Source organism: Ischnura elegans, chromosome 1, assembly GCF_921293095.1.
Source record: "Ischnura elegans chromosome 1, ioIscEleg1.1, whole genome shotgun sequence".
NCBI classification, from domain to species: domain Eukaryota; kingdom Metazoa; phylum Arthropoda; class Insecta; order Odonata; family Coenagrionidae; genus Ischnura; species Ischnura elegans.
In genome coordinates, this window is record NC_060246.1 from 71,841,573 (window position 1) to 71,863,018 (window position 21,446).

The window sequence follows — 21,446 nt, forward strand, 5'->3', positions numbered from 1 at the left end:
GCGCACCGGCGCATTACGTGAATTGCAGTCATTTCCCTACATTTCATGAGAAACAAACGTCGCGAATTATCAGACTACTTTTTTAAAAAATCTAGCATTCTCACTTATCTTTAGAAGAAAGCTTTTCACGCAGCGCAATGTGATGCTATCCCTTGAAACAAGCATCCCATAAATTCTTACATACGCTGATTTAGTGCTGACGTTGTTGTACTTATTAAGTGGATATCAGCCTCGAACAAGCGAAAATACAATGTGTGTCACCACTCAGGCATTTAGCCCTTTCCTTATATTTTCTGTATGTATTGGGTTTAGCTTTGGACTATTATATCCTAGAGAATCTGAAACTCGAGACGTTCGCTCTTTAGATGGGCTTTGGAATTTTCGGACGGACCAGAAAGGAATGGGAATTTTGCAGAATTGGGAAGCAACATTCCTTTCAGAGGTAATGACCTCCTCATTGAAATGGCGTATCTCTCTATGAACATAGCTAGTTTCATGCATGACATAACTTCTTAGGTGTGAAAATTCCCTCGTTGACGGCATAAAATTTCAAAATGTACTGAAGGTTTGCTGACCAAGCCTAGGATTCGTTTACTCCAACTAGCGTAAGATCCAAAGGGGTAATGGGAAGGTTGATAGCTTCCCATTGGGTTTTCATTTTCGTAGGATAATATGCCATTAAGGTCTGGACCTCCTTTTCTCAGGAGGTTATTCATATTCGCAAGCAGAACCTCTTGATCAATTTTCTAGAAGTTGGTTCGACCCACTTCTAAAACCGCCTCTGATTGTGAGCTCATATTCTATTACCTATCCCATCCTAATTCCTATTATTCCGCACTAACTGAAGTGTCTAAGCAAATGGAGGAACAGCTAATGTATTGCAGTCATCCATATATGCTATGTAGGCCTCTGACCGGAATGCCCACTCATTTAACTGAACGTGTGGTGCCATTTTTCTTTGGTTATGCTGCTCAATCCTCAGGCCATTTTATAAGTAATTACCTCTTCATCATTAGAATCATCCTTGGATGACCCCACTATTACCATCCCCTTGCATTATTTTTACCCTGTGTCAGGCCATTATGGCATGTTTTTCATTAGTGTTTGACACTCAATTTATCCCACTTACTTTCTCCTGTGGTGGAGACCACATAATTTCTTATGTAGTAGATCCATTCTATCCTTTTTGCTCTTCTCCACCGCCAGTTTTTGTTGGCTTCTATCCTTTTACTGATCACTTCCTTCATTGTTCAATGGTTCTGAGAGAGACTCATAGGTCACTTAGTTGTTAAAAAAAAAACTTTTATACTTCTAGTATATGAGGTGTGTTAGAAAAGTAATGAGACTGATTTTGTACTAGCTAAAGTTTTTCTTTTTTCAAACAACGTTATCCCCTTCAACATAGTTTCCTTGGAAAGCTATACTCCATCGGAGTCATTGTTTCCACTCTCGGGAAAAACGACACTCTTAGGATGGCCTTTTGCCCTGAATATGATAGCAAAGGGAATTAAGGAAACTGGACAGCATATTGATCTGTGCAGTAACCAAAGAAGTATGGTTCAATTCCAGCTGCAGAGGAAGTCTTTCCTGAGGCAATTAATGTAGAGGACACCAACCTCAAAATAATTCTTACATGGTAGCCAATAATCTGAAAGAAAACCAGATCTCTTGAATCACCACCTACCTTTCCTCACCCTGTACCCCTTGATGCAAATGGATAAAAATAAAAAAATATCTTAGTCCAGAAGTACGCGATGTTTCAAAAACAAAAGATAAAAGTTTTTATTTTTAAAACTATTTCACCAAAGACAATTTAAAAAAAATGGAACTATATTCACAAAATCATCTGCAAAAAACGTTGGCAAAACCCTCTCCTCCCAACCTTCCCAATATTCTTGAGAAGGTTAGAATGCATGTTGTCCATGCCCATCACTTCTTTGTCTTCATTTCCTAGCAGGTTCTATTTATCCAGAAAAAATCTCCATCTGGATATTCTTCATTTTTGCACTTCCCTCCGCTTGATCAGTCTCTTTGGTCTGTTTCCAGTGTCATTTAGATCCTCATACTCAGCATCCTCCCATACAGGCCAGGTCTTGTGATGAGTTAACTCATCACAAGACCTGGCCACAAAGAAGAAGAGAAGGCACTGGACAAAACAGAACTTGGAAATTTCCAAGTTCTGTTTTGTCCAGTGCCTTCTCTTCAACCTATTTGAAACTGGGGCCCTCTCTGAATGTAGTTAAAATTGATACAGTAGATTCGGGTTAGTTGGGACTTGTCCACTTTGCCCCAATTAAGCGGCTGCCCCAATTAGGCAAACTATCCTGTATATGGGCATAAACAAATATTAATGATAGAAAGAAGACTAAAGAATGTCTATAATGCAACATGAGTTTATTAAACTATTAATTTGATTAGTTAATCAGCGAGTTTAGTTAATTTATTATGATTTTTAAGAATTATAACAATTTAGTTAAAAATATTTTTCACAGCCTCGGGCGACGCTGAATGAATGTCTTTTAGTCCTATTAAAGAAAAGTCCTATCGTCTTGCGGATAGTATAACAACAAGAGCTTTCAAGATAGGGCAAGAATAGGAACATTTGTGAAAAATAAGAGTAAATCAAAGGAGGAAAATATAAAAAATAGCATTCAGAAAACAAAAAAAATTTAATTTCGTCGCAAGTATAGAGTCTATACCGTCGACTCATGGCCCAATAAAGTGGCATGCTGTCCCAATTAAGCGGAGAATACTCTGGGATATTCCTCCATTGGGTTCTGTTCTTCCAGATCTGCCCCAATTAAGTGGTGGACCCATTAAATGGAATCTACTATAATTACTTTCACTTGAGCCTCCAGCAACACCTACTCCCAAAGCCATCGCAAGCAATCTGTGGTGTCATGCAGTTAGTTTGAATGCATTGATTTTGGAGGACCAATTCATGCAGGAATTCCATTTGCAAATATTTGGTCCCCAAAATCAACAAATTCAGATCAACTGTGTGACAACACAAGTTGAGTGTGAGGGCTTCGTGTATCGGTGGTGATGCCTCCAGTCACAGTGTAGTTCTGGGGATCATTGGAATTTGCAAGCCTTACCACGTCACAATCAACTCACCATAAAAACCCACCTTTCTTTGATACCTTTCAAATATGACATATTTAGTGGCACTAGTTTTAAACTGAAAGCTACCCTTGAGTAGGCATATAGTTTAAATGTGTTTATCGACCATCTGGAATGATAGCAGCCATAATTGAGAGAGCAATCAATTACTCAACACTTGTCTTCTAATATTGCTCTTTCCCATTAAATGAAGCTTTATTATGATTAATTTTCTCATTAGACAGGCCCAACCGAAATAATGCCTGTACCATCAAGCTACAATGATATAACGGCTAAAAGTTCTGTTCGAGATCACATTGGGTTAGTGTGGTACGACAGAAAGTTTTTCACCCCACGAGATTGGGCCTTAGAGGGAAGAAAAGTGTTCATCAGATTTGGAAGCATTCATTACTATGCATATGTAGTAAGTAAACAAGAGCCTTTTGTGCAATTGGCTCTAAATTTTAATACTCTCACCTCTATTATGTTTAAATTATCATCAATTAATCTTAAAGCCATTCAAGATTTATTTTAGAAAATTCAAAATTGCTATGTGCATCTAATCTTCATTTTACAATTAATGAATGAATTTTAAATCCGCTCAAGTTTCTTGAGAAAACCCAAAACTTAAAAAGCGTTATTTACAATATTTTTAATAATACCTCAGTTGAGTCCACTGAAGATTTTAATATGGGACGTTAAAAGAACTAATGTTTCTTCTAGTGGATAAACGGTGTCTTGGTGACTACCCATGAAGGAGGGCATCTTCCCTTTGAAGAGGACATTACTGCATTTCTCAATTTTGGCAAATCATACGACCATATCACAGTGGCAATAAATAACACACTGACTCCCACAACTATACCTCAGGGACAAGTCAAATTTATGAATGATTCTAAAAGGTGAGTGATCCACATTGTCCATGCTGAATTGTTGCCATTGTGATGGTGTAGGTAATGGTAACATTTCTTATGATAATGGCAGAAAGAATACCATTGCATACAGAACATAACCCTAGTGAAGACATTTTCCTGAAATTTATGATAAAAGCGTTTGAATTGTGACATTTTTTCCTGAAATTTAATACACTTGCTCATTTTGATTTTTGTGTGTAAGAAATTTAGAAGCCATGGAATCTATGCAAAATTGGGTAAAACAAATAGTGAAATTCAAGGTATATGTTGATGATTTCCTTCCATATTCATTGTAAATATGAAAAAATAAAAAAACAATGATGATGCACAAAGATAACACAAAACTCAGCCACTGTTGACACTTATTATCACATTCAGTGCAGAGCAAGTCAATTGCTGTAGCCCTGTCCAAGCTGATCAATGGATGTCAATTAATGTTCCCTTTTTTGAGGGCCAGGTATTCTTTCTTCACACTCATATGAGACTATTTCCCTTTCAACATGGTTCTGACTTACACTTTGCTATCAGTAAGGTTCTAGTAACAGAGTGGAGTGCATCATTTTTCATCCAAATTTCTAGGCATCTCCATAAATGAAAATCTAAACTGGGATACCCATATTAATTGTATTTCATCCGCGGTGGCTTCAGGCTGCTACTTAATTAGACGGGTGATTCATCTCACAAATATAGAATCAGCCATATCAATTTACTATGTGCATATTTATAGTATATTAAAATATGTTTTTTTAGCCTGGGGTCACTCCCCTAAGGCAGTCCGTCTTTTTAAACTACAAAAATGGTCGGTAAGAATATTATGCAAAGCTAAAAAAACAAGCTAGGTGCTGTAATCTTTTCGAAAGGTTACAGATCCTTCCCCTTCCTTGTATTTATATTTATTATGCTGTGATGTTAATTAGAGAATTTAAACAAAAGTTGTGCCTTACCATGAATAACGATATTCATGATTATCATACAAGAAGTAGAAATGAGCTCGCATTGAGGCAACAAAATCTTTCTCTCTTCAGTAGAGGGCCTATCAATATGAGTATTAAAATTTATAATAAATTACCTAAATCAATCAAAGACGAAAACAGACCTGGCATTTTTAAAGCAAAATTAAAAAAAATATCTTTTAGATCATTGCTACTATTCAATTGATGAATTCTTTGAGGATGCCTCGCAATTAATGTAATATATATATGTATTACAATATATTGTGAGTTTCTTTGTACTTTTGATTTTCATGTTTTCCTGACAAGTCCTATATACAGGCATCCCCCGAGTTACGTAAGAGATGCGTTCCGGCAGACTATGCGTAAGTCGAAATTTACGTAAGTCGAACCTTTGCGTTGGCGCTTCAGAGATTGCTGTATAACAAGTTGTATCGCACAGGAATGAGCGCAACCACATACGCCACCACATCCATCGCTAGAACTGCAAATTTTCACGTTGATTGCTGACTTGGGATTTATAAGCAATTTTTCTACAGAAATTAATGAAATTTCCTTCAAGGAATGACAAAAATGGGTCACTTTGTTATTTTTAGCACGTAAAAAACTCTATAACTATTCGATATTTTTTCTACCATAGGTTGTACGAGCGAATATCTACTTCTTCGCGCTCGCATTCGAAAATTAACGTAGTTATTTGAAATACTGTTATCGCTTACGTAAGTACGGATTTACGTAAGTCGAGACATACATAACTCGGGGGATGCCTGTATGTATGTTCATATCTTTTCTGTGACCAATAAAATATTATTATTGTTATTATCATTTTTGGGTCGTTGCTCTTGAGACAGTTGACAGTTCTTTGCTGAGATAGAGAGCTGACAGTTCTTTGCCCTTAGATAAATGCTTTGGGGAAAAATCCAGAACATATATCTAGGATAGATTTTCTTTTAATTTTTCATAGGCTAGTGATGATAGTTGAGCTTAAGCTTAAGCCTGGTGGAGTTCGTTTTCTTCTTATCCAGTTTCCAATTCAAAAATCGATCTGATTCTGATGACTAACCACTTAAACAATTCAGCATGGAGTATGTTAAAAATCTTGCTGATTGGAAATAAATAGAATTATAAAGATGTTGAAATATGTCGTGGTGGTATCAAACTTTATGTCTTCACATTACTACCCGATAATCCTGGTTCAATTATAGGTATCCAAAAGGATATATGGAACAAAGTTTCAACTTTGACTTCTTCAACTATGCTGGAATCCATAGATCTGTGTTATTATATACAACACCACCAGTTTATATTGAGGATATTTCCATTTTCACTAGTTTCACTAAAGAGCGTGGAACTAATGATAATACAGGTACGTTAATGCATATAAATAATAAAACAACCATAACAAATTCAGTGTGGATCATGATGGTTGACATGATCTGTCTTTCTTCTCATTCCATTCATCTCTAAAACTGCACAGGGTCTTGTCCACAACTGTGACATAGAACTTCAGCCAGCTCTCTTCCACCCTTAAGTGTGCTTTCAATTTCAGACTTGCTTCTGGACCCTTCCAAGACTTGAAAAATAAGTTGTGCCAATATTAAGGGGAATTTTGAAACCTGCATATATGTATTACGGTTCTTGATAAGTTTACATGTTACATAAGGACATTTTGGCCAGCTGAGAGTTCTTTGCTCTTTGATAAATGCTTTGGAGAAAAACCCAGAACATATATCTAGGATAGCATTTCTTTTAATTTTTCATAGGCTAGTGATCATAGTGGAGCGTATACCGTTAAAGTGCTCCTAACGGGGTCCAAGGAGCTGCCCTTTTCCCAACTTTTCCTCTATGAGGAACCTGCAAGGTTTTTCTAAAGCCATTGGATTTGTGAAAATGTCATTCTACATTCCTGAATAAAGACATGTACTTATAGGACTTGGCCCATTTAGCTCTTTCTACTGGGGTTGACAAGTTGGTTTGTTCTAGTCAGTTAGCAGCATGCACATTGAATAGAAGAATTAGAAATTGGTTTCATGTATTATGCATCAAGCTATTATTTATTTTCATTTTAGTGAAATATTTCATGGACATGGCAGATTATAAAGGCAGTTCGTGTATTTCAGGGATAATCTGGTATGATGTGTCTGTGGCAAATCCTGGATACTCTGAGAATTCTGTGGAATCTGCGATTACTTGCAGAATCAACGTTTATGAAGGGTGGGATCTGAATGGAGCTGGAGTGAATACAACGGCACTTGTCGCCACTGCAATGGGATGTAACAGTGTAGTTGAAATTCCAAAAGTTAAGCTATGGTGGCCATTCCTCATGGACTCCAATCCAGGATTTCTGTACACACTTGAGGTAATAATCCTAAGAATTGGTCAGTAATCCAGATAAGAGCAATTTTTCTGGGTCTAAGTCAGTTAAAAACCATTGTACATTAAAATCAACTACCCTGTAATTAACCACTTTCTCTTGATGTGTGCACCACGCCCACCCAGCAAACAGCCCATGGTACATAACATGAACATGCAATGCATTTTTTTTTTTGTTAATTGGGTCTTTCACTCGCACCCAAAATTGCAATCCCTTAAAATAATTTGGTACGAGAAAGGGAAAGATAAGTTACTACGAAAAAAAACCTTACTCAGGGATACCCAAGACAAGTGCAGAAGTGGTCACCCAATCTGTTTGAGTTTGTCATGTCACCAGCCTATGTCCATCAATTTTTTGCCACCAATAGCAGGAGAAGTAGGCGACATATAGTGGGTGCCTTTAACCCGTCAACACCCATGGGTGCCATATGGCACCCAGTGCAGTGCTGAGCCAATACTCCTGCAATGCATTTAATATGTGAATTTTAGCGTACATTTCTGTGCACATACTTAGTGGAAGGTTTCCTCTATTACTCAGTCAGTTTGAATTATGTTCATAGTGTTAAGCTCATAGGTATCATATTTTTTAAAAGTGAAATATGTGTGAATTTAAAAAAACTTTGGGCACTGATGGGTTAATATGAAACTATCACAACAGACAAAATTGGTGAATGAGCTATTACAAGCAATATCTTCACATATCCACTAATATACAAGTATTCATAAGACCTTTTAGAAGGTATACCACTGCTAAATTTCTTTGCTCTAGTAAAGTGTAGTCATTTTGATATCTCCTGTGTTTTGGCCTTTTCCACTCACATGTTGGTATTTTCATGTTGTGCCTTCCATGTGACTAGAAAGGCTAACCTGCTTTCATCAAAATGTTTACTGTTAGAGACCATAAATTCAAATACATACTTGCAATATCCATTCCCTCCCAAGATTGCAATACATTTGTTTGCACTTACTGAAACATGGTTGGAAAAACATATCCTGCCCTCGGGGTAATCAGTTACAGATTACACCTTGGATGGATGTGAATGAGAATTGTCAAAAACTACTGATGTTTGAGGTATAATTGGCAGGATGATTTACTGGCAGTAATAAACAAATATCATTGAATGTAATATCTGCCTATTCTGGCACTGTTGAACAATTTTGAGTTAAGGTCAAGGACTATGACACCACTTCATCATTTGTATTGTGTATACGTACAGAGGCAGCAGGGTCTTTCTGGAATGAGGCAAATTTTTAGCATTTATGCTTTCTACCACCTGCTCCCAAATTTTCTCATCGTATTTGCCATAACATATACCATCTTGTCTTCATCTGTAAAATATTAATTCCCCCTAAAATTAAGACCTTCAATAATTCCAGATATTACTGAATAAGGATGGTTCGAAGGATGTATACAGAATGCCTGCAGGTGTACGGACTATTGAATGGAAAAATAACGAGTTCTTGATTAACAAGAAGTCATTTTATTTTCATGGGTTTGGAAGACACGAAGACTCAAATGTAAGTCCTCACTGTTTGTAGTATTCATAGTCTCTTTTTTGGTATATCATAATATGAGTTCCTTATTAACAAAATAAAATATTTATGCTGAATTAACATGTTTTAATCAAGAATTAACTTTTCATGAGATGCCCTCTATATAAATTTATAACATTTTCTTTTATAAAAGATTATTGGCAGAGGGGAGAGCCTACCACTTGCTGTCAAGGATAGCAGCCTAATTAATTGGATTGGGGCTAATTCATTCCGCACTTCCCACTATCCGTATTCAGAGAAAATAATGGACTTGGCGGATCGCCTAGGAATTGTAGTTATTGATGAATGCCCGGCAATTGGCATCAAGTTAGAAAGGATATTCAATATGAGTGTCTCTCCTTTTCAATGTCTATTTGTACGTCATGACATACTATAAACACTAATTTTTACATTCTCTCACAGTAACTTCACGCAAAGTGTGCTGCTTGAGAAGCATAAACGCATCATGACTGAATTGATTCAGAGGGATAAAAATCGTCCCAGTGTGGTTCTTTGGTCTCTGAGTAACGAACCTCTCTCCCAAGAAAAAGGTGCAGATGTGTACTTCAGGTAATCTCCATAATAAACTGATTTCTTTCCTTGTATATGAATTTTGAATTATATTTGAACTATTCAATTTTCAGCACTCTTGTAAATCATACCAAGGCATTAGATTCATCACGTCCAGTGACATTTGTTACTAGTCAGCAGTCTTCCAATGACAAAGCGGTAAGTAAGAATGAGATAATCCTTCACCTCTTCTTTCACCTACAAAATCTAGATTACATATCATGAACAATCAACCTTTGTAACACCATTCAATATCATATTATAATTCCAATCATTAGATAGGACAAGAAAAACATGAAGGGCTTAAGTGCAAGACGAAGCTTCTTGTCACTGAGATACTGAATTACCTATTCAGAACTGGGTGGCATTTAGTATCATGTGATTATCTTGCAGATGTATTAGATCAGATATATTTCCAAATGATGCATTTTGAGTTAAAGGATTACATTTTTCATTTATTGGAACAAAATTATAAAGGCTTATGGCAGATTACCTGAAAAAATATATTGGAATATAAAAATTAATTAATTGTTAATTCTTTACAGGTACAATTTATGGATGTAATATGTGTCAATAGATACAGCAGTTGGTACAGTGACACTGGACATTCAGACCTCATTGTTCGTCAGACTATATCAGAAATGTCAGCATGGCATGAAAAGTTTAACAAGCCCATTATCATGTCAGAATATGGCGCTGGCTCCATTTCAGGATTTCATTCAGTACGTTTTGGCATTAAATTATTTACTTGCTAATATGGACATAATCTGGGACATACTCATCACCCCTAAAGCTCATGGTGGAATCTAAAATCATGCCATTAATCTTTTATTCTCTAATATTGAATATCATAAACTCATGAAGTCCCGAAAACTACTGCCTGAAAAAAAGACAAGACACCCGAGTTTGAGGAGCTATAGCGTCTAAACAAAGCAATCAATTTCAATGCAACAAAAAGCATACTAGAAATAAAACTACAGCATAGAAATAAATTTTCTTTCGTATGGTTTTCGTTGCATTGAAATTGATTGCTTTGTTTAAATGCTATAGCTCCTCAAACTCGGATGTCTAGGTTTTTGTTACAGACAGTAGTGAGCCCCCAGTGGTCATTGGATTTGTGAGATGATAAATGCAGCCCTATATATGATTACATATTTCATTCTAATTAACTCTATGTTGACCATCTTATTGGGATTAGGATACTTTGATGCCAATCCCATCCTCCTAATCTAAGATGAGGTTAACATTAACGCCCTAGTATTCCACTCGTTATAAGTACATTATTGGAGGTGTAGTTTACTGATATTACAATTTCTATTGATCAAAACGAAAATGTATTTGAAATTTTTAAAAATTAAGGGCACTACTTATGGTTGCAATACCATCCCTCCACATTCATGAAAGCATTTCAAATAGGGATTGAATGTCAGTTTGAATCTCAATTTGAGTCAAGTTAGCCTATCTGGATATTATATGGTACAGAAACTATTCATGTTTTTTTCAGGAACCTTCATTTCTGTGGACAGAGGAGTATCAAGCAATTACCTTAAAAAAACATTTTGAAGCCTTTGATATCCTCCGTCAAAAAGGATTTTTGATCGGAGAAATGATTTGGAACTTCGCTGATTTTGCTACTCCTGCTGGTACGTAGTATATCATGAAAGGTAATGCCTAAGGATGCAAGTACTTTTGAATTTCATGAGCTGTGAAAGTCTAATTATTCAGAAGTAAATACAGATTTTCAAAGAACACATTAGCCCTTAAACAGAAAGGGTATTCTGTCCACAAAATAGTCTTAACTTCAGTAGTAAGCATACCCAATGATAAAAATCAAGGTACATCTAAATGAGAATAAAATTGGGTTTCATTCCAGAGTACTTCAGGCCAGGGGGTTGCATGAAAGGGGTATTCACGAGAGAAAGAAAGCCCAAATTAGCAGCCCACATCACCAGGAGACGCTACTGGTCTTTGGCTAATTCTTCTTTTCATGTTCCTCTGCCAGAAGATTTGCTAATTTGAGAGTTGGAATTCAGAGAAGTCTTGAGCAATTTAAATAATGTGGACATTATTATTACGAAAATGACTGTTAATAGAAGTAATGCTAAAAATATTAATATTAAAAATAATGTGTTTCTTCTGGTTATTATTATTGGTGCTAACTCTAGGTATCGAAGAAATAAGAAAATTTTATCCCCATCATTGAATTATTTTCTAATGGCTAGCAGCATTTGCTATAACTAACCCTTAGCAAAGAAAGAATTAGAATAATTGCACTGAAAACGATGATCAAAAACAAAGTAAAATTAAGTAGTATCATTTAGCCGTTCATTAATGTTTTTCTTGATTGTAGAACTGACAATTCTGGACGAACTTGCTTTGAATAATGAACAATCGGAAAGAATTTCCTGCACTCAACAGTACATCAGATCCATTATTACCCTCGAATGCCGAAGCCACAAAAACAGAAACTGGGTTGTAATCAAGCTATTACAGAGTAAGTCTTCTAGTGAGCCAAGATAGCCACCAATTTTGTAATGTGTCAAATGTTTTGCTTCCACCACACCAGAAGAAAGTAAGGCTAGTCAATGTTCAAGAGGTTTAATTAAATGGCCTAATGAATTTAAGAGCAATGAATTTGTTTCCTTAATTGACAGAACTGAATAAATCTTCCATTTTGAAACAATGAAAACATACAGTGGCGCGGACTCCATGGGGCCTGAGGGGGCCCCCCTCAAAAATTCGTTATAGGTGTGAGGAAAATATGTGTCAGGCTAGTCGATTTTCCCCGGTGAGTCCAGATATCGAGATTATAGTTATCAGGGTTGTAATGTTGATCACATGACTCCTCTAAAATGCTTAAAAAACTTAAAACTCACTACCTATAAAATTTCCTGGGAAAAGATCCCCGGTTTGGGCTCCACCAATATTTTTTGTAAGTCGGCATCCCTGAAAACATACTAAATTATGTACATTTCTTAGACTTCATTAACTCCTCTCTGACTTTCTTGTGTAAAATTCTATTACACCTGTACATATATCATGCATAAGTTAATTCCTTAAAGTAATTGCATCAATTGAACTACCTATAATTGCTTTGCCCTTTCTTTCTCTACATCAGTTCAAAATGTGATCATCAAAGGAAGCACAAACTTATACCTAGAAGGACTAAGATATATGAGACTTACAACCTTCAAACTTTCTTTGATGCAAGAGTAACTGCTAACAAATATATGTGTTGAAATAGTTAAACTGGGTGAAAAATTACCAAAAAACAACAAAGGCTCAAGTAGGTAAGACAATTTTAAACCATTCTTAAAGGAAAGTTACTCGCAATAATCAGTCAAGCAAGAGTCTCCTTCCCCTATCAAATGTCTAAAGATGACTCATTTTCACTATGAATTAATCTCTATTTTTCATAATTAGAATGTCAAGTTGTGATTTCCACACAATGGAAATTAGTCTAACATTCAAGTACATATTTATTATTTTATCGTCAAAAGAAGGAACAAGTGATGAACAGTCTTAGTTTCTGGTAAACAGCTTGCCCTTACAATAACTAAATTGTAGTAATTCCTAGAAGAAAAACAACTGAATGTATATGGCACAAAATTTACTTCATCTCATATAACTTCATTATGACTACAAACAAATACGTATTGAAATAGTTTCTCTTGGTGAAAAACTACCAAAAAGTAACAAAGGCGCAAGTAGGTATAACAATTTTAAGCCATTCTTAGAAGGAAAGTTGCTCGCAATAATCAGACAAGCAAAAGGACCGGTCCACATTCTTACAGGAATTTTCATTTTCAACCACAGTTTTCTAAATGAAGACAAAATATGCATTCACTAATTCCTATTGTAAACACAAATAAATTCCCATCATCACTATCATTTACACAAATTGTAATACATCCATATTCTTTCAAAATTTTTAAACCTCTATCATAGTATGAAATCTTGCCTACAAAATGCATGGAATTCTTCAGTCTAATTTAAATACACCAATTGAGTAAAAAAAATAGTACAGGACAAAAGTCCTTTTGTACCATATATATACCTTTCTAAACAACTTGATCACTTAACACAACCATTCTGAATAAGGATTACTTAGCTGAAAACACACATTTTCTCATCATTCCATGATTTTCCAGAGTCACAGAAAAACATGACTTAATTAAGAATTTTATATCAAACCTCCAATAAATGCTCATAATTCAAAAAAAAAATTTCCAAAACAACTTAAAACAACTAGATACAGCAAAGCCATATCATAACAACCTTTGTGCACTCAAATATTACAAGAAACTGATGGATAATTGGCACTCAGAAACACTTCAAAAACATTTAGAAAATAATAAGTAGTCTTTTAAAAAACATCAACAGCTCAACTCTGATCAAGATTAGTCATTGAACTCTAATAAACTTGAATTTTTGTAACAGAATTTGGGCTACATAAAAAGGTGTGAAAACACGAGAGATGTGAATTAGCCAGTCAAGCATGTTTCTAGGGTAAACTTAATACATGAAATCCCTTAGTTTTAGCGAGTCACATTCAACAATATAACTTCTTTACTTCATTGATGAGTAAAAATATGTATTTTAATATACTATGCTCATCTCTTTCAAAGCGATTGTAAATAAAAGTTCCATAAATGCAAAAATGAATGTGAACAACCCCGATCAGAAAACGAATGAAAAACCTAGATACATCTGAGTATATGTCAAGTTATATTCAATAATTAAATAACAAATTTAAAATAATTTTTGCATTAGATATGCCAAACTATTTCAACATTATGAGAGAATTTCAACAACAACTTGTGAGATGATTTGCCTTGGTTGAGCCAAAAATCAATTTCAATTAATTTCCAGACGGGAATAAATAGTACTGCTGCAGATTAATTTTGTGCAAGACAAGTTACTTTAATCTAAAGAGAAATCTTTCCAGCTGAAAGAAGTGAAATATTTCAGTGAGGCTATGCATGCATTTCTCCTCAACAAAAAGGCCGTTAATGATGAATCAAATACGGAGATGAGCACTTGGAAAGTCCAAAACAATGGGTGATTTCATTTTTAGTTCCATGCCAAACTTAAAGAAAGAGTGGTCAAGTCAACAACAGCAATTTTAGGATGGTATTGTTAGGAGAGGTATTGTTGGTGATATGTACAGTCAATCACTATGTATTGCATTCCTTAAAAATTAAATCCTTAATAACAAAAATATATCATTTTTATAGTCTTATGAGCACTCTTAATTGTTCTTCGCATGGCTTTACTGCATCATCTAATTCAAATGAATACCCATGAACCAAGAAGAAAAGAGACTTCAAAGAAAACTAATCATAAGCAATATCCTTTTTCTTAACACACCTGTGGAAGATGGGAAATGGAAAACTAACAAAAATAAGAGGATAAGGCTGACATTAGGATACCAAATAACTTTTAAAACAGGTTACTGTAACTGAAGGTGATTTATCACAATTAGTCATTACATACTTACAAGAGTGGGGGCATTTATGGTGCAATTGACAGCAAATGCCCTACAAAGTTTATGATAATGTCAGGACAAAAACTTAAAAATAAAAGGCTCTATAATGAAGCAATACATGAAAATTGTTATGCCATAAGTGATATTTTTTAATGTAATTAAAATGGCACTGTCAACAAGAAAATATAGCATGTACAGAATATTTTATATACATTTATGTACACACAGCAAGTTAAACGTAAACACACATACCAAATGATAAGTTTCTTAAGTTAAATCACTGACCAAAATAAAAAAAATTTGCCTAAAACATGACCACATCATAACATTTTCTTATTGTTTTAAGCTTGAGAGCATTCAAGTCACTCTCACATATTTCATCGAGCTATACTCCTCATACTTACTCAGATATTTAGGATCTTGAAGAGAGGACCTATATTCTTAATTTCAGGGATTTCTTTACTTCCTCACAAGAACTTCACTTCTGAAAAGTTACAATATAACGGTGGCGGGAGGAAAGGATATCAACATGGGGGCTTAAGATATATTTTTCCTAAGACTCATTAGAGAAGAAAGCAGACCCCAACTTCAAAGAGATGAGAGGCATTAGGTGGCTATTTAACAATTTATAATCACACTTTTTTTTGTAACTTCTCCTGGAAGCCAACATATGAGCACCAACCATACATTTCTTTTACCTTATTCTCGAGACTCGGCCCGTCGTCCGTGCCCCCCGTTGTGGCTTTCTCTCAAGTGGTGATGGTGGAAGTCCCCACCCCCTCCCTTGTCCTCTTCATCCTCGTCCTCCTTCCCATCTCCACTCGACCTCTGACCACTCCTCTTCCTCCGCTCCACCCCACCCAAGCGCATGTGTCTCTGGGACCGCCGACACCGCGCTGAATCACCTTGCTCTGCCTCCTCCTCTGCCTCACTACTGCCCCCTGCCTCTGCATCAAACCGCTCCATGTCGTCCTCGTCGTCATCCTCGTCTGGAAGTAATGGCTCCGCATTCAAAAGCAGGTTGTCCCTCGAAGGTGCGGGCCCCTGGCTCAGAATGTGCTTGGCTCCACCTGCTCCACTCCCACTGCGTTTCTTCCGCCCAGTGAACACTCGCGCAAGCTGTGCAAACTTCTTCCTAGACACTGTGGACAAAATACAGTTTTTTTTAGCTCATACCAGACAGTATGTTGGGTTGCTTTCTTAATACAGAACAGAAAAGTCTCCGTAATACCACATTTGTGAACCTCCAGAGCTTATAATTTCACTATTTCTAAAAATATATTAAACTAGATATTTATAAATTCAAGATCGATGAACTTAAATCTGTTCGATGGATTACTATGAAAATTGAATAATGTATTATTTTAAGGAGACTATTTTTATACTACCTAATTTGTATTAACTGGCCCTCATGGTCAGCGGCACAGCGAAGAGGGGGGGGGTTTTGGGGGCTAAACCCCCGCCCCCAAAGCTCAGATAAATTTTAAAGTTTAATCCATTTTACTTAATTGGACTAATATGATTTTTTTAAATAGAGTAAGGATTAAATAAAATATCCCTCAGAAAGCCATAAAACTCACCATATTGAACCGTTTATCTTAAATTCCGCAATTTATTAATCTCGCGCCTACCGCTTATCCTGGTTGGTATGCCATACCCCCACACACCCCGGTACTAGTTGCACCTAAACACCCCAGCCTTAATTCCTAGCTGCGCCCCTGCTCAAGGTCACCAAGGCCCTTATGGGTTCAAAGCAGCGATTTTTTTTCCTTATTTAAAAAACTGTGACACAAGGTAAAGTGATGAGATGTTTTATTGGATGCCGGAATGAAAGATATTTCTCATTATTTCAACTAATTTTTTTTGTATGCTTCACCTTTGTCTTACAAATGTGTGTTCTTAGCTGACAATCTCACATTTTTCTCTGAAATGAAATAGAGTTTATTTTTTAACAACCAGTGATAACAATTATAATACGAATAGTGATTGTAGATGAGCATTTCTTAAATAACATGTACACTTCCCTTAAATGATGCACAAATAAAAATACTGAGGAAGATAGGAGTGTTGTTCAAATTTCCCTGTTACCAGTACTATAGAAAATACCAAACTTCCATTTCTGACTGCAGCAGAAGTGGTGCTGCTCAATTTGTTGTAATGCTTTTGAATTTGATTTTACATGTATAGCATATTCACTGCAACAATGTATCTACAATGATATTTAGTTCCCAGGCGCTTTTAATTTCCACCGAATTTGAAGTAAATACAGTAGCATACATGATGAAATCCCTTTAACTTCTACCCTTGATGTAGGTTCCAGGACATAACGGCGCAATTAACTCATATAATTAAATTCATAACGCAAAAAATAAAATTGTGATCTTCTTAACTTTCTATTTTACAATACATCAACAGGTTTTGAGCTCAACTTACTAACATGGTAAAATATGGTGTTTTTCAATAATTTTGATCAAAATTATTGGGTTGCTGAAGTAAAAAACTAAGTAAATATACAATCACTGTAATCCTTTGAAATCACTGCAAAGTACATAAATACAAGAAGATACTTAAATACAAACAACCTCATTATGAAGTTCTTGCTTTTACGAAGCAAATCATTGGTCCTGACAAAAAGTCCAATTTATCCAATTTATAGTAAAAGAAATGTTATTACCAAATTACGAACCTCAGACCTGGTCCCAGCAGTAGCAAAAAGAACTTTACTATGAAGTTCCACGGATAAGCAACGCCATAAAGGTGGGCATACAGTAGACTATGTTATAACCCTTGCGCTACTTTTATGTTCTCCTCGTGCACTGTGCCAAAGACCATCAATTATGGTTCTTTCATCAGTAGGAGATACTTTGGCATCCCCACAACATTGTATAATAAGCTTATATAAAAATCGTGAGTTAATGAAAAATTGTACTACAGTGCTGCATTTTGCAGGATAATTATACTTTTCAATGCCTTGCTTGTATTTTTCAACTTATGAACAAGGTCTCGGAACAACTCTTGCTCGTAAGTCGATAACTTACTGTACTCACTTTGGAGTGTCTTCATATACATATTACCTTTCCATTGATGATGATCTTGAAGTATGCGAAGATGACGAAGAAGAGATCGATTACGGAGATACTGCTGTGGCAGGGACTAGCCATTAAAGCAGCGAGGATGAAAATGACGTGCCTGTTGTTCCACCCAAAATGAATGACAATATGTTTGCTCTAAGCTCGCTAAATTCCTTTCATAAAAGTAATAATGTTGACGCTGATTTCAGTTTTAACTTCACAAAAATAGGAGCCATGGTTAAAGAGGTGATGAAGTGGAACAAGGTTCAAACTCGTATATTACAAGTTATTTTAGAACTGGGTCAAAATAGATTTGTCCAAAATAAATTTTGTTTCATTCCCATAATAAATATTTATTTATACATACGAATATTTGCATATGAATCTTATTTTGATGACATTTATTCCATCTTTAATTTCCAATTGTCAATTTACTGTTCAAGCCCACCAAATATTCTGAATAGAGTTGACCGAGTAGCATATCAGTCTTTTAAGGATGTTTATGCCACTAAGAATCATTTCTGTTTATATAAAAAAAATTTCCCCCAGAGAGACATTCCTAAAATACATTTTTTTCATAATAGTAATCATTGGAAATCACAATGCAATATCTGTTCACAAGTGATTTTCAAACAGAGCCAAATTGTAAATACAAAAAAAAATGATTGGGTCGGTACTATTAACCATATCTCAATGAAATTGCATTCAGTGAGGACTACCACCTTAATACAGAAAATACCCCAACCTCAAAAGATCACTAACTGGAGTATAGTTTTAGCACAATAATTTTGCATTTAAGAACAACCAGTAAAGGTATATACAGACTGAAAGTAATTTCCTTACCTTTCCCCATGTTTTTAAGCCTCTCCTTAAAAAGAGCATCTTCATCATGGCCTGAGGATGACAGGGATTTGCCCAAAGGAAATGATCCCATATGGTCTTCTGGAGGGCTATCACAATCACCTCGCTGCAACTGGTCTACAGATGAGAACAGTAGTTAGCTCAAGAATTAAATAAAGTGAACTGTAGTTTAAAAGTATAGTAAATACAGCAGACCATCACATTAAGATATTAATCCATTGTAAAGGACCATTTTTAAAGCGAATTCCATTGTACTTAAATTGAATCTGAATTATTTCCAGACAAGAAATCAGTTTCAAGATAAACAGCATGGGTGAATTATATCGTGTTTAAATTGTTTGGATAACAAACTATTTTATTATTAAATATTAAGGTATTCTACCTTGGTGGATGGCCCTGTCTCATAACTGAGCCAAAGACTACCCACCCTGATACTCAGTTCGCTACTCTCAACTGTGAAGTCTGAGCTATATTCAAGTTACAAAAGCCCATCCCTCCAATCAACGCCTGTTTTCTTGACACGGACCATTTATTTTACCAAGTCTACTCTATCGAATACTTTCACAAAGCAGGCATACAAGTCCTGGGTTATATTCTAGGTTACTCTGTTAACAAATGAGATATAGAATTACACAGTTGATTATAAATTGTGCTAGTGGAAACCAGATCAGCCAAATTTGACATTTTAAAAAGCATACACAAAATCAACAAAGATTGCATGCAGAATTCATCATATGTTGAACTCATGGGAAAGCAGACGTCTACTATAAAACAATGTTATAATTTTGAGGAAGATTCACCTCTTGTCACACTAATTTTTTAAAATGCCTTTTCAAGGCTTACAATGAATGGACAAGAAAACAGCTGCATGAATCAACCCAATTATCAGCACATGAAAAATTTTTAATTCATAACCTTCAGCCATTTCATCCTTCACACAAACACCACTCTCTTTTTAACTATCAAGGTATTGCATAAAACAATCATTTGATTACCTTTTTCAAGAGTAGACAGAAAGTCTTTATTCCACCTAAGCTCAGCCATAAACTCTTCATTTTGCAAGAAGAGAGCAATGCGTTCGTCTTCTAGAAACCTATCCAAGTCAGGATCTCCGACTGCACCACCAGCCCCGAGCAGGGCCCCACGGCGCTCTTGATTCTCTGCATATCGTTGTTGTAGAAGTTGATGGCTCAGCATCAAGCCCTGAAATCAAACAATTCATAAAAAATTTGGTTTAAATAATCAATTTTTAAAATGATAACTCAAGAGTGAGAATTTTTTGTTATTCTGTATACTTTTACATGCATTACAATTACATTTGATAAATGTAAGAGATGTGTAGGGGACAATCTAACAGAAACAATTTCATAAAACTTGAGAAGATGAACACAACAGGTACAAAGTTAAGGCATAAAATTATAAATAGCATTACAATTTTTCCTCAAACTTGATTCTCAGACAAGTAGTTCACATGTACTAATTTTTAACACATGCCACACAATGTTCAAAGACTGTATACTGATATAACAAAATGCCATATGCTTACAAAAGAATGCATCCCATCAGAAAAAAAACCTTCAAAACAAAGGATAAAATGTATTAACTACTGTTCCCTTAAACCAAAAACATAATGTGTACAGTGCAATGGAGTCATGTGAGAAAAAAAACATGATTTATATGAATATTGGAAGCCCTAAAAATCCTAACAACAGGTCATTAAAAGTCAACTCAACACAAAAATTAACATTTTCAACCTCACCCACATTGATTCCTTTCAAATTTGGCATTTTTACGGACCCTTTCCAGACATTTGAAAAATTATTGATAACTACATCACTTCACCTGTGGTAGAAATACAGATAGCCACAAAGAGCAAGTTAAAAAATTTCACTCTTTTGAATAAAATGGAGCTACATACACGGATATCAGGATGATAAGTAATAGCAGTAGCCAAGGAGGCCATCATGAATATGAATGAGATGATGAAGAATTTTTGCATAAAGAAAAGGCTCACTGTCTGATATGAAGGATGGAGCTTAATGATGCAGAAACATGACCTGAGAGGAAAAGGAACAAGGAAATCCTAGACTTGGTGGACAAAGGAAGGACACTGCAAAAGATCAAGAATCAGTGGGAGAGAAAGTAACATGTATGTAGGGGCTTTCAGGACATTTTTCGTTAGCCATTTTAGTGCCACCATTATGGCAAGAGTTATGGTGCAGGTTATCATTGTATGGGACCCCTTGACACTAGTCAACTTGATGCAAGACATTTCAACACATTCTAAAGAAATTCACCAATGATTAAAACCATAGCCAAGATATTTTTTTGCATACGAGGATGAAGACTAATTTTGAGTGGATACATTGAGGTAGGTCCATTCAAAGGGGTACATTTAAGTCAATATCTCCCATATATTTTGGGTGCATGAGTTAGAACACTCGAACCCCTCTCCCCTTCCTCACACTTGCTTTACCACTCATTGTTATACACTTATATCTAAACAATAAATGATGCCAAAATTTAAACTATCTTCATTACTCTTGAGACATTTGGTAAAAGATGCTATGGTACCTTATAATTG

At 35.5% G+C, this 21,446-nt stretch overlaps 2 protein-coding genes across 4 annotated transcripts in view; one reads left to right on the forward strand and one right to left on the reverse strand.

The window, feature by feature from the left end:
* The first annotated feature begins 33 nt into the window (after positions 1-33).
* Positions 34-11,578, forward strand: LOC124163215 (beta-glucuronidase-like). The gene is made up of 12 exons (XM_046539963.1): positions 34-442; positions 3,344-3,526; positions 3,826-4,004; positions 6,172-6,332; positions 7,087-7,325; positions 8,717-8,857; positions 9,027-9,199; positions 9,296-9,442; positions 9,517-9,601; positions 9,988-10,164; positions 10,947-11,085; positions 11,316-11,578. Exons 1-12 carry the CDS (start codon positions 251-253, stop codon positions 11,459-11,461), a joined length of 1,962 nt encoding a protein of 653 aa, XP_046395919.1. The 5' UTR covers positions 34-250; the 3' UTR covers positions 11,462-11,578.
* Positions 11,579-13,037: 1,459 nt separating this feature from the next.
* Positions 13,038-21,446, reverse strand: part of LOC124163223 (CUE domain-containing protein 1) — a 33,960-nt gene continuing 25,551 nt past the window's right edge. For all 3 annotated transcript variants that reach the window (XM_046539984.1, XM_046539975.1, XM_046539989.1), the window contains 3 exons: positions 19,858-20,065; positions 18,845-18,979; positions 13,038-16,072 (listed from right to left, as the gene is read on the reverse strand). In XM_046539984.1, coding sequence (XP_046395940.1) covers positions 15,630-16,072; positions 18,845-18,979; positions 19,858-20,065 — 786 coding nt within the window. In that variant the 3' untranslated portion in view covers positions 13,038-15,629. The remainder of the gene's footprint in view (positions 16,073-18,844; positions 18,980-19,857; positions 20,066-21,446) is intronic.